The sequence below is a fragment of the Eleutherodactylus coqui genome, chromosome 2 (assembly GCF_035609145.1).
Source record: "Eleutherodactylus coqui strain aEleCoq1 chromosome 2, aEleCoq1.hap1, whole genome shotgun sequence".
Lineage (NCBI taxonomy): Eukaryota > Metazoa > Chordata > Amphibia > Anura > Eleutherodactylidae > Eleutherodactylus > Eleutherodactylus coqui.
The window spans coordinates 24,401,075-24,414,210 of NC_089838.1; the positions used below are offsets into that span (position 1 = coordinate 24,401,075).

Here is a 13,136-nt window from a genome sequence, read left to right on the forward strand (position 1 = left end):
TATCTGGAATTAAAGCACGCAGATTGCTTTTCTTTTGGCCCTGAAAACAAATCGCAGCACGCTCCATTTCAGTGCGGTTTCACTGACGTTCCATTGAAGTCAATGGAAGCCGTCTAATCCACGGCCCTTCCGCAGCTGACACCGTGGGCGGGCCGCCGATTCCACGAGAAAGCAGGAGTTTTTAAAAAAAAAAACAAACATCTGTACTGTGTGTGTGCGCCGGATGGCACCTTCGCTGACTGGTGGACGGACGGATGATTTTTGCTTACAGATGTAACCTTTTTCCTTCAAATTGGAGCATCACTTACAGGGGCGTAAGTAAAGGCTCAGGGGCCCTGATGCAAAAGGTGAGCTGGGGCCCCCCCTCTATCTGTATCTGTACCCGTACCCATACCTAAACCATGCTGCACAGAGACATAACTTGAAACTTCTGGGCCCCAATGCAAAACCTGTAACAGGGCCCCCAACTATAATGCTTTATCCCTAGTACTGGGCTCCCAATATAGAGAAGAAAGGCCTTATGGGACCCCTAAGGCTCCTGGGCCTGGGTGCAACTGCATCCCCTGCACCCTCTATATTTACGCCCCTGACCACTTATGAATTGTGCGCCCGCTGGGTGAATCTTCACCAAACTTTATTCAAAAATGGCGTTGAACACTAATAACAGAGCGGCAGACGTTAAGATCAAGGACAGAAAACGCCCTCCTGTCTTCGCTGGCAGCCATTTGATCTGATATGCCCCTAGCAATGACTACGGCAGAATAAAACATTTTAGGCCTCGTTTAGCAAAATTGTCTACCTTAAGACATCCTTGTTGCCCCTAGCAACGAATCACAGCACAGCTTTCATGTAACCTCAGCAGCGTGAGCAACGTAAGCTGCGCTGTGATTGGTTGCTACGGCCAGCAAGGATGTCTTAAGGTGGACAATTTTGCTAAGTGCAGATTTTTGACTTTGCCATCATATATCTGTCAGTAAGCGGGAGTTATGGGGGTCACATCATTTGTAATGACCTGTAGTGGGACATGACTCAGTATTTGTGTATATAGGACCCCATTTTTGTTATAATGGAGGACCGCCAGTGTGAATGAGGCCTTATGGCTTTACTATCTGCTCAGTCAGACAAGCACCTCACACAATAACCGCCACTGCCCAGCCCTGACTCCTCCCCATCACGTGACGCGTCACATGCCCATGACATCACGCAAGGTCCTTTTCCCCTAGGGAGTCGGGACATGGAGAGCAGAGAGGAGTGTAGCCGCGGCGGTGACAGTGAGTGAGGTCCGGGTGACAGCAGCCCGTCGCTCACAGGACGGCACACCCCCCATGCGCAGATAGAGGGCGCTGAGGATGCTTCTGGTGCCTGTGTGACTGGCTGCACTCCCTGCTCAGACATGGACCTGGACGCGGTGCTGGGGAGAGTCAGGCCGGGAAGCCATGAAGAGACCGAGTCGGCTCTGAAGGAATACAATGAGCAGGTAATGCAGTGTGCGCTCAGCCCTTACTACCCCTGTCATAATGGGCTGCATCTCCATGGCAACAGAGCTCCATGCATGTATCTCCTTACACCTATAGAGCCTGCAGTCTATGGGCTTCCCAGTCTAATCCCCAACTCCTGGGAATGTAGGAAGCTCATCAAGGATGCAGCCTGCTCTTCATCTTTGGGTTTTCCTCCTCCTTTTCATGAGGGCACCATTCACACTGGCCATAAGAATTGCGAGGAAACGCAGAATTATGAAACCACTGATTGACAATGGTTTCCTTTGTGATGTTTTCACGCATGCTTTGTTGCGAGAAAGGGCACGCTGCGGTTTTTCTATCTTTCTGCATTTTTTTTGCGATGTATTTTTAACATTAGCAAACCCTTATTGCCTTTCGCATTTAAAAAATCACGTCAAAAATGCATGTGAAAATCGCAGGGGGCGGCTGTGGTTTTGCAAGAAAATAAGCATCGTTGGCTCAAACATCTCAAGAACAAAATTGTGATTTTTGTTGCGAAGTATCACATTTGTATCCAAGCTGGAGGCGGTACAACAGGGTGCTAGAGCCTCCAGGCCTGTCCGTATCACATCTTGTATCCAAGCTAGAGGTGGTACAACAGGGTACTAGAGCGTCCATGTCTGTCCGTATCACATCTTGTATCCAAGCTAGAAGCGGTACAGCAGGGTACTAGAGCGTCCATGTCTGTCCGTATCACATCTTGTATCCAAGCTAGAGGCGGTACAACAGGGTCCTAGAGCGTCCATGTCTGTCTGTATCACATCTTGTATCCAAGCTAGAGGCGGTACAACAGGGTACTAGAGCGTCCATGTCTGTATCACATCTTGTATCCAAGCTAGAGGCGGTACAGCAGGGTACTAGAGCGTCCATGTCTGTCTGTATCACATCTTGTATCCAAGCTAGAGGCGGTACAACAGGGTACTAGAGCGTCCATGTCTGTCTGTATCACATCTTGTATCCAAGCTAGAGGCGGTACAACAGGGTGCTAGAGCGTCCATGTCTGTCTGTATCACATCTTGTATCCAAGCTGGAGGCGGTACAACAGGGTGCTAGAGCGTCCATGTCTGTCTGTATCACATCTTGTATCCAAGCTGGAGGCGGTACAACAGGCTACTAGAGCCTCCATGACCGCCCGTATCCCATCTTGTATCCAAGCTAGAGGCGGTACAACAGGCTACTAGAGCGTCCATGTCTGTCCGTATCACATCTTGTATCCAAGCTAGAAGCGGTACAGCAGGGTACTAGAGCGTCCATGTCTGTCTGTATCACATCTTGTATCCAAGCTAGAGGCGGTACAACAGGGTCCTAGAGCGTCCATGTCTGTCTGTATCACATCTTGTATCCAAGCTAGAGGCGGTACAACAGGGTACTAGAGCGTCCATGTCTGTATCACATCTTGTATCCAAGCTAGAGGCGGTACAGCAGGGTACTAGAGCGTCCATGTCTGTCTGTATCACATCTTGTATCCAAGCTAGAGGCGGTACAACAGGGTGCTAGAGCGTCCATGTCTGTCTGTATCACATCTTGTATCCAAGCTAGAGGCGGTACAACAGGGTGCTAGAGCGTCCATGTCTGTCTGTATCACATCTTGTATCCAAGCTGGAGGCGGTACAACAGGCTACTAGAGCCTCCATGACCGCCCGTATCCCATCTTGTATCCAAGCTAGAGGCGGTACAACAGGCTACTAGAGCCTCCATGCCCACCTGTATCACATCTTGTATCCAAGCTAGAGGCGGTACAACAGGCTACTAGAGCCTCCATGCCCACCTGTATCACATCTTGTATCCAAGCTAGAGGCGGTACAACAGGGTACTAGAGCGTCCATGCCTGTCCATATCAGATCTTGTATCCAAGCTAGAGGCGGTACAACAGGGTCCTAGAGCCTCCATGCCCACCTGTATCACATCTTGTATCCAAGCTGGAGGCGGTACAACAGGATACTAGAGCCTCCATGCCCCTGCATCACATCTTGTATCCAAGCTGGAGGCGGTACAACGGGGTACTTGTTTCCTGCCATTAATTCTCCTTTTGCTCTGATGCTGTAATCACTCACTTAGAAGAACGTTACAATCACACGGATGAAGTGTTGTTCGGCTCTGACAAACTCCTGGGATTACTTTGTATTTGTTTTTAAGGAGTTTTATGGAAGTTATTTTCATAAAGCTGATCGCCGCCCTATCATCGTATATAATGCCAACTTTCAGCTGCCATTTTGAATAAACCCTTTTGTGTAGGCATGTCAACAAGGAAGTAACATGTTCTTACTCGTCACTTCTTGGTATAGTTTGGTATGCAAATTGTTTTACTTCTCAGAATCCTGCAAATAGTAATAATCTTTATTTGTATAGCGCCAACATATCCCGCAGCGCTTACATGGACAGGGTGATACAGAAAGACAAAAAGTACAAAAAAAAACAAAAACCACAGTTACATAGTAATCAATTGATGTAAACAGTAAGGGTGATAGTCCTGCTCCAATGAGCTTACATTCTCCAAATAGTGGGGTGATACAGAAGATGTGCGAGGTGGAGAGTGAGGGATGCTATACACATAGGCAATGGTCTAGGCCGTGTAGTGGCTGAATCAGTATGACTGCAGGGGGCAGCTGATGGTGGCTAGAAGGGTTGCAGTCACTAGGACAGGGAGCATGTTATCAGGCGGAGTACAGAGGGGTTTGGTTTAGGGAATATGGTATGCCTCCCTAAAGAGGTGCGTTTTTTAGAGCACGCCTGAAGTTTTGTGCATCGGAAATTGCGCGGATAGTTTTGGGTAGGATCGGTGCTGCTCTGGAGAAGTCTTGAAGGCGGGAATGAGAGGTTCAAATTAAAGTGGCTTTCAGTCTGATTTCGTTAGCATAGCAGAGGGCGGAGGCCGAGTGATGGATTGAGATGAGGGAGGCAATGTAGGACGGCGCGGTGCTATGGACAGCTTTATGGATGAAGGTAATGGGTTTAAATTGTATTCTGTATTTAACGGGCAGCCAGTGCAGTGACTGGCACTGGGCAGGGGCGTCTGAGTAGCGGCTGGACAGGAAGATGAGCCTGGCTGCCGCATTCAGGATGGATTGGAGAGGGTAGAGTCTGGTGCAGGGGAGGCAGATGAGCAGTGAGTTGCAGTAGTCGAGGCAAGAGTCGATGAGGGCAACAGTGAGCGTTTTTAGCGTGTCCACGGTGAGGAAAGGGCAGATTCTTGCGATGTTCTTGAGGTGCAGCTGACATGTTCGGGCCCCAGATTGGATGTGGGGGGTAAAGGGGAGATCAGACTCGACTATAACCCCAAGGCAGTGGGCAGTTATGGAGGTGCCACACACTGAGATGGAGATGTCAGGAGGAGGTCGGTTAGTGGAGGGTGGAAATACCAGCAGGTCAGTTTTAGAGAGGATTAGTTTTAGATAGAGAGAGGACATAGTGTTAAAGACAGCGGACAGACAGTCGGTGATGTTTTGGAGAAAAGGTGCAGAGATGTCACGGGAAGCGGTGTATAGCTGGCTGTCATCAGCATAGAGGTGGTATTGGAGGCCAAATCTCCTGATGGTTTGTCCAATAGGGGCTGTGTAGATGGAGAAAACAAGGGGGCCAAGGACCGAACCCTGTGGGGCCCCAACAGCAAGGGGAAAAGGGGGAGAGGTAGAGCCAGCAAAGGAGACGCTGAAGGAGTGGTCAGATAGGTAGGAGGAGAACCAGGAGAGGGCAGTGTCCTTTAGGCCGATGGAGCGAAGAATACTGCTGAGGAGTTTGTTGTCAACCGTGTCAAATGCTGCAGAGAGATCGAGGAAGATCAGTAGGGAGTAGTCACCCCTCGATTTGGCTGTCAGGAGGTCATTTGACATCTTTGTAAGGGTGGTTTCTGTGAGTGTTGGGGGCGGAAGCAGGACTAGGGGGTAGAGGAGAGAGTTTTCTGATAGCTTATAAAGCGGGAGTAAACCAGGCTTTCTAGTAGTTTGGAGATGAAGGGGAGGTTTGAGATGGGTCGGTAGTTGGCAGCGCCAGTCGTGTCCAGAGTCTGTTTCTTTAGCAGTAGGGATATGATGGCATGTTTAAAAGAGGAGGGAAAAAATGCCAGAGGTCAGAGAGAGGTTGAATATAGTGGTGAGATGGGAGATAACCACCGGGGAGAGGGACCGGAGGAGGTGTGAGGGGAGAGAATCGCCACCAGAGGAGAGCAATCTGGAGACTTCTTCCCCTGTTGTTGGTCTGAGTACAGAGAGTGAGCAGCAGTTACTGACAAGGCTAGGGTCGGGGCTAGTCTGAGATTGGAAAGTTATTTCCTGCCGGATGACATCCGTTTTCTTTTTGAAGTAGGCAGCCAGCTCTTCAGCACCGAGATCCGTCACCGGTGGCTGCGGTTTAGGGCTGAAAAGGGAGTGAAAAGTATCAGAGACGTTTTGGGTTGTGCGATAGTGAGGAGACGAGAGAGGTGAAGTAGACTTGTTCGGCATGATGGAGGGTGAAGGTTGTAGGTTGAATGAATTTGTAATGGAGAAAGTCCACGGGTGTTTGCGACCTTCTCCACAGCCGTTCAGCGCACCTAGAGCACCGCCGGATGAAGCGCGTTTGAGGCGTGAGCCAGGGTTGCGGCGGTCTGCATCGGATGGCTTGGGTCACGAGGGGCGCCGCTTCATCCAGGGCATGTTTGAGAGCGGTGTTATAATGTGCAGCAGGCAGGTTAGGGCAGGAGGGGAGAGAGATAGAGGACAGAGAGAACTGTAGGGACTCAACAAAGTATTGCGTGTGACCTGCCTGAAGTTTCCTGTATGTACGGTAGGTAGGAGGGTCTGGCCAAAGAACCCGCCGCTGAATCCTAAGGCTGGGTTCACACGGGGCGAATCCGCACGGAAATTCTGCTGCATTTTTAAAACTGAGACAAAGTGGATGACCTTTGCAAATATCTCGTTGACTCGCTGCGGACAAGCCGTGCGGAAACTGACATGCAACTCGGAATTCGAATCCGCGACATGTCAATTTTGGCGCAGTTTCCACTGCCAAATGACGCAGGTTTTGAAGCATCCTTTTCCGCTGTGAAAATCTTACAGGATTTCCGTGCGGTCCTGCCGCGGCCTTATTCTTCAGTACTGGCACAGAGCTCTGGGTCTAGGGCAGAATCTGGGAAGGAACACCCAGGGACAGTAATAAACACAATCTTGCCAGCTTTCTGCATGGTGAACCATGGGCAACTATTTAATGGACCATATTTTGAAAAACTTCAAAAAATTTCTAAATGGAGTGAAATGGAATAAAACCCACAATTCCACCATCTTTGAGACGTGTTTGTTTTCACAGCAAAAATGACATAACTTAATTCTGTTACTCATCACAATTATACCAAATTTATATAGTTTTTGCTGTATTAAAAAAAAGTTAATCTGTTGCAAAAAAAAATTAAATTTTTTGCCGCCATCTTCTGACAGGCATAACTTTATTTTTCCGTTGAGGCAGAGCTCATACTTTATGGGACATTTCTAGGTACCGTTTTGGAGCTCATATGATTTTTGGATCGCCTATTGACTAAAGAAAGCATTGAGTGTTTTTTTTTTTTCTGATAACTTCCACTGTGAGGGGCAAGTAATGTGTCACTTTGATAGATCAGATTTTTATGAATGTGGCGATACCAAAAAAAAAAAAAAAAAAAAAAATATATATATATATATATATATATATATATATATATTTCCCCCATTATGGATATGGGAAAAGTAGAGGTTTTTAAACTGCTTACTTTTTTAGAATAATTGATAAAACTTTAACTATTTAAGGGGACTTGAACTTGCAATCATTGGAACACTCATACAGTATAATGCAATACCGCAGTCTTACATTATACTGCATTTATTCATGGCAGCCCTTTAAAAGGCCCCCAGCTGTCATGGCAACTGACCAAAACTCTGTGATGTCATCGTAGGGGGTGGGACAGCGTTCAGGCTTATGCTAGCACAGACAGCCTGCATCCACCTGGTATGTAGTGTAATCTGCTCACGAACCCGTTCCATATACACCCAGGATGTAACTGTATGTCCTGTGGTGTTAAGGGGTTAATTTATCTGTTTGGAAAGAGCCCATATAAACCTAGTAGGTGATATACAAACTCTATAGAGATGTTGGCTGCCGGCCCACCCAATGGAAAGCCCCCAAGCTCGAGACCTGAGAAAAATGCAACCATTGTTAGGCTGGAGCTGGGCCATGTTGTGCAACGTCTGCCCGTCGGTGAAATTATGGCGGAGATATATTCCCGTCATGTGAGCGGGGATTTCTGCAATTGTGAAATACTCTTAACCCTTTGAAGACCAGAAATTTGTTTTTTTTGATCCCCAATTTTCAAGCACTATCTTTTTTTTTTTTTTTTTTCTCTCTTCTGTTGACAGGAGTGTATGAGGGCTTGTTTTTTGTAGGACAACCTGTATTTTTTTATTTTTTTTTTCTTTTTCAAATCCGTTTTCCTTTTTTTCCATTGGAAGTTGATCGGCTGGGGTCCGCCACTTGGGACCCGACCTGTCAGCTGATTTGGGCATCCACTCGCAGCGCTGCGAATGCATCGGGGTCACTGCGGATGCTGCTGCTGCTGCAACCCGTGTGATGTTTTGCGCTTTTACTGTAGCTACGGCCGCCCCTGTTTATTTTCAATGAGACCCCAGGCTGAAATTACCAGCGCTGTCCACAAAACGGGTTGGAGCAGCAGCTTCCGCTCCGGACGGTGTATTTGCAGCGTTGTCAGCGGTCGCCTGATCAGCTGATTGGTCGGGATCTTGAGTGGCAGACCCCAGCCGATCAGCTTTTGATGACCTATCCTGAGGATAGGTTATTAACAATATTTTTTTTTCCTGGAAAACCCATTTAATGAGCAATTTAATGTATTGGGGAAACTTTCAAAAACATTTTAAGTGGTGAAAAATAAAAAAAACAACCCATTATGCCACTGTTTTTTGGGCTTTATTTTTGCGGTATTCATGATGCAGCAAAAATGACCCGATAAAGGGGCGGTACCACAATTGCAAGTTATCCCCCATCCTGTGGATCGGTCATCAATAGTTTAGTCCTGGAAAACCCCTCTAGAGATTGGATGTTTTATCCAACTACTTCCATGCTGGATACTTTTACTACAGATGGGGAAATGTAATGGCGGCCAGCAGTCTGTCCCTCTTCATCAGATAGCCGTGACCTAGCAGGATGCCACTGCTTGGCGGAAAAAGCCCTTTGGGTTTCCGTTTTCTTCTATAGATCAGACCAGGTGTACACTAGGATCAGTTGTCCACCCTTGATATGGGTATATCTACTTACATCATATATATTTAATAAGGTGGCATATCCCGTATCTATGAGGAATCCAACGTACCCTGCATATGCGACCGAAGCCTCATCAGTGTACATCTGCGTTGTGGCATCAGGCAAACCGCCATGCAGTATCCGATATGTCGCACGACGGACACCAGCAGGACTCGGCAGACCCCAGTAACTTCTATAATGGGGTCCGTCAAGGTGTCGTTTTGATGTAAAAAATGGCGCAGTTTTTTTCCCCCGTCAAAAACCGTGGTATCTGCAGTGGTTGCAGAGAAAAATATTGTACTTTTTGTTTCCGAGATGTGAAAAAAGAGTGTTTAGACGCGCAATGGAAAAAATTAGCGCTTCATGCAGTGCAATTTTTTTACATCTGGATCAGCAAAACCTGACTGATAGCGTTCTAAGCCAGTGAGGTCCGTTGGGTTTTGCTGACATCCATGGCGATCACCTATGAACTGAGCCTTATTTATGGAATATAGTTCATTACATGCAGCAGACCCCATTATAAGTCTGTGGGGTCCATCATGTGACAGATCCGCCATTGCATAGCGGTTCCTGTAATAAACCGAGGTGAGCAGAGCCTTACTTAGACTCTCTGCACACTTGTCAGGCTTTGGTTGCTTTTCGGTGTGTTGGGTTATTGTATTCAACAAAGCCGCTGATGCCTGACGGACTCGACTTTAACCCTTTCCAATCCACTGTCTGATGTCTAAAGACGTTCTGATTGAAGGCTGTACTGCTCCGATGTCGGAAGACATCGGATAGGGTATTCTTACTGTAGATTACTGGCCGCTCTGTTGTCGGGGGGCCTCTCCAGCATGTCCCATACCGCAGTACTAGCTCTAGCCAGCAGATGGCGTCATTGTATAATGGCAGAAAGAGAAAGCGCCCTAGGAAAAAAACATGCAATCCAATTTTAGATTCAAAGGGTTAAGGCTTTGTTCAGACTTCGTCATAAACACAAATCACATGGCTCTGCTGCATCGGTCGTATGACCGGCACTGCCCAAGAGACTTCTGACTTATAACCATGTCCATAGTTTTGACCGGAAGAATAACGCTGCGCTATTCTTTCTGCCAAATGTGGTGACGTTTCCAACAGAAGTGTGAACACGATCCAAGCGTGTATTCGCACACAAAAGCCTGTCCGATCTGTCCGATCACAAGGACCGCACAACTTACACATGAAAGGAGCCCATTAATCAAAAGTCTGAGATCAAAAATTGGCAGTATGTCCTATTTTTGGGCAATTCTCATTCAAGAATCATCAGTTTCTCCACACCTTCCCCATGGGAACGTCAAAATACTGGAAGCCCATGTCAAAATATATCGCTGAAAAGTCACAGAAAACTTTACATCCAATTTTCACGGACCTCCAGCATACTCGCCCGTGTGAATATACCCTTATTCAGTGGAGAGAAAAAAAAAAGATCATGATTGATCAAATTGGATCCATCAAGGCTCATGAAAAAATGGTAATCCTAGTGCCGATGTGGGCGTGGCCTTCGGTATATCAGTTTGTGGGTAAGCTGCTGGCGACCAACATGACCGCCATTACTGGTTGCAAGCAGTTGTCACCTGAGCAGGGCCTTATATTCTGGGAGGGGAAAGACAGGATCTTGCGAGGCCATCGTGACGGACTCGGAATATACTGAGGTAAGCAAGACTTGTATTTTGACGGATGGTGGGGATTTTACTCATTTTTTTTCTTAACTCTTCATTGAAAATCTTTATAATCTAAACCAGAAAATAAAAATAAAACCAGTCAGATCTGCTGAGAATTACAAGAAAGGAGTTTAGGATCTCCAAATCATCAGACACCGTTGTGTTGTAGTAATTATTGCACAGATATGAGGGTAGATTAGATGATTATTACACTATATGGCGGCACCTACCTTCTCTACAAGACTCGCAGAAACTTACGGGCTAAACTTTGCTGTGGAATCCGGAGCAGACGTTCGCCTCGGCGGTCCGCAGCGGTAGTCCTCCATAGTATGCTATGGAAAAATGATTCTTCATACACACGTGTGGAAAGAAACTGCAGTATGTGCTCGCGGATGAAAAACCGCATGCTCCATTTTATTGCGGTTCCCGCATGAACAGCTTCCATTGCGCATGACTGACGGCGAGCTGTGCGGCCCATCCGCAGTATAGAGAAAAAGAAGAAAATGCAGGTACGCACGGATGCCGGATGGGCACGGGGTTGGATTCTGCTGCGGAGTCCAGCCCGCCCGTGAAAGTAATGGTCTTTAAACGGGCTGAACTCCCGACGCCATGTAACGAGCGCTGGTTGTCATATATGGTGTTCAGCACGCGTTTCGGTTTTTTCTTTTGTATTTTTTTTTTCTTCTTACATAGGACGAAAATCAGCTTATGGTGACAACCGATTGCTAATATGACCATTCGTCCCCATAGGAAGGCCGTCCCTCCCCCGGTACACCCTACCGATCCGTGAGCATTGGTATGGCGTCAGCTGATGAAGAAGTGTTTGCTCACTCGTCCAACTGTCGGGCCAACGGGCGTTCAGATGGATGCTGGGCCTGATAATTGGCCAGTGTAATAGAACTATTTTTACTGAATCTTCACCATAAGGGCTCTGAAGAGTCTAGTAGGAAATATGTGCCATCCAGGAAGGGTTTGTCTTTTTTGGTGGAGGTCTTCCAGATAGAGAAAAGATTCGGCTGCCGACTCCCTCTCTTTCCCCCTGCTCACCACCGCAACTCGCCTCTCACCCTCACCGGCACCCGAATCTTTAGGCCTCATGTCCACGGGCAAAAGAAGAATTAAAATCCGCAGCGGATTTTAACTCTTCTCCTGCCCGCGGATCTGCATCCCATAGGGATGCATTGACCACCCGCGGGCAGATAAATACCCGCGGATGGTCAATAAAAGTGATTTAAAAATCTGGACCATGCTCCATTTTCGTGCGGGCCTCCCACGGGGACGGCTCCCGCGGGCTTCTATTGAAGCCTATGGAAGCCGTCCGGATCCGTGGGAGACAAAAATCGGAATTTACTCACCCGCTCCGGTTCTTCCCTTCGCCGCGGCGCCATCTTCTCTCTGTCGCGGCCGGATCTTTTTTTCTTCGGGCCGGCGCATGCGCAGGGCACGTCACCGACGTCCTCCTGCGCATCCGCCGAGCCGAAGAAAGAAGATCCGGCCGCGACGGAGAGAAGATGACGCCGCGGCGAAAAGGAGATCCGGAGCGGGCAGGAGGTAAGTTTATTCCTATTTATTCTCATTTTCAGCGCTCATGTCTGCGGGGCAGGAGGGACCCACTGCGGATTCTCCATGGAGAATCCGGAGCGGGCCTGATTTTCCCCGTGGACATGAGGCCTTGGAGATGAGCGGGCAGGTACTCGAATAAGGCACTACTCGATCGAGTAGTTTGCCTTATCGCGTATGCTCGCTCATCTCTATTAAAAACGTATCACACAAAAATCATAAGTTTGTGCTTTGCGATTGTTGTGCAACGTGTTTTTAACATTGACTACTGACATTCCCGTTAAAAAAAAACGCAGCGATATCTCGATCGCAATTGTAAAAGCACGCGGGAGAGCTGGATTCTGCATGTGAAATCCCAAAACGGAATTCGTCTCTGCCAACAGCGGCGTCCGTGCGTCCTGTCAGTTTTTTTCTTTTCTTCAGTACTGTGGATGGTGGGATGCACACCGCACAGACTTTTTGTTTTGTCTTGCGTTTTCCGTGTCGTCTAGCGATAATGTGGAACCGCGAGCTTTCCACAATGTAACTGCGGAAGGGCCGCAGATCAGACGGCTTCCATTAACTTCAATGGAAGCCGTCCACGTGGATTTCATGAAAAAAAGGAGCATGCTGCAATTTTTTTTTTCCGGCTGCGCAGTATTCTTAAGCTATGACTAAGAGCTGCTACGAGAACTTGAAACGCGTCATATAGTCACACCATTGCATGTTCTTCCTGCTGGGGAGATTTTAGCATGCCTCCAAAAAGCCGTGATTTTTATGGATTTTGGATCCTTCTCATGTAATGGATTCCAGTCTAGTCCGGTCATCCTGCTGAGGAGCTGCTTCATTTTTTTTCTCTGTATACATTTCTCCTGCAGCCATAAATAAATGGCCGTCCCTGTCCGCTGATGCCGCTCTTTGTTATGACTCCCTTACGTGCGGGCCTGAGTTAGGGGATGCTCACCCGTACAATCCCCAGAGCTAGAATTGCTGTATAGCGCTGCTTTAGCTAATAGATAGGTAAAAAGGTCCTCAGTAGGGACCCCCTTCATACATATCATGTCTGATGCCTAAATTGATTGCTTCGCCCCTGGGACTACATTTTGGCCGCCTCCTGCTTCTGGACTCCCCATACGTTGGCAGGCTTGGTTTGCCCATCCGT

General features: G+C 47.7%; 1 protein-coding gene across 1 annotated transcript in view; it reads left to right on the forward strand.

Moving 5' to 3' along the window:
* The first annotated feature begins 1,207 nt into the window (after window positions 1–1,207).
* Window positions 1,208–13,136, forward strand: part of RIC8B (RIC8 guanine nucleotide exchange factor B) — a 55,048-nt gene continuing 43,119 nt past the window's right edge. Inside the window, exon 1 of the mRNA XM_066590493.1 lies at window positions 1,208–1,477. Within this exon, the coding sequence (XP_066446590.1) occupies window positions 1,394–1,477 (84 nt within the window). The 5' untranslated portion in view covers window positions 1,208–1,393. The remainder of the gene's footprint in view (window positions 1,478–13,136) is intronic.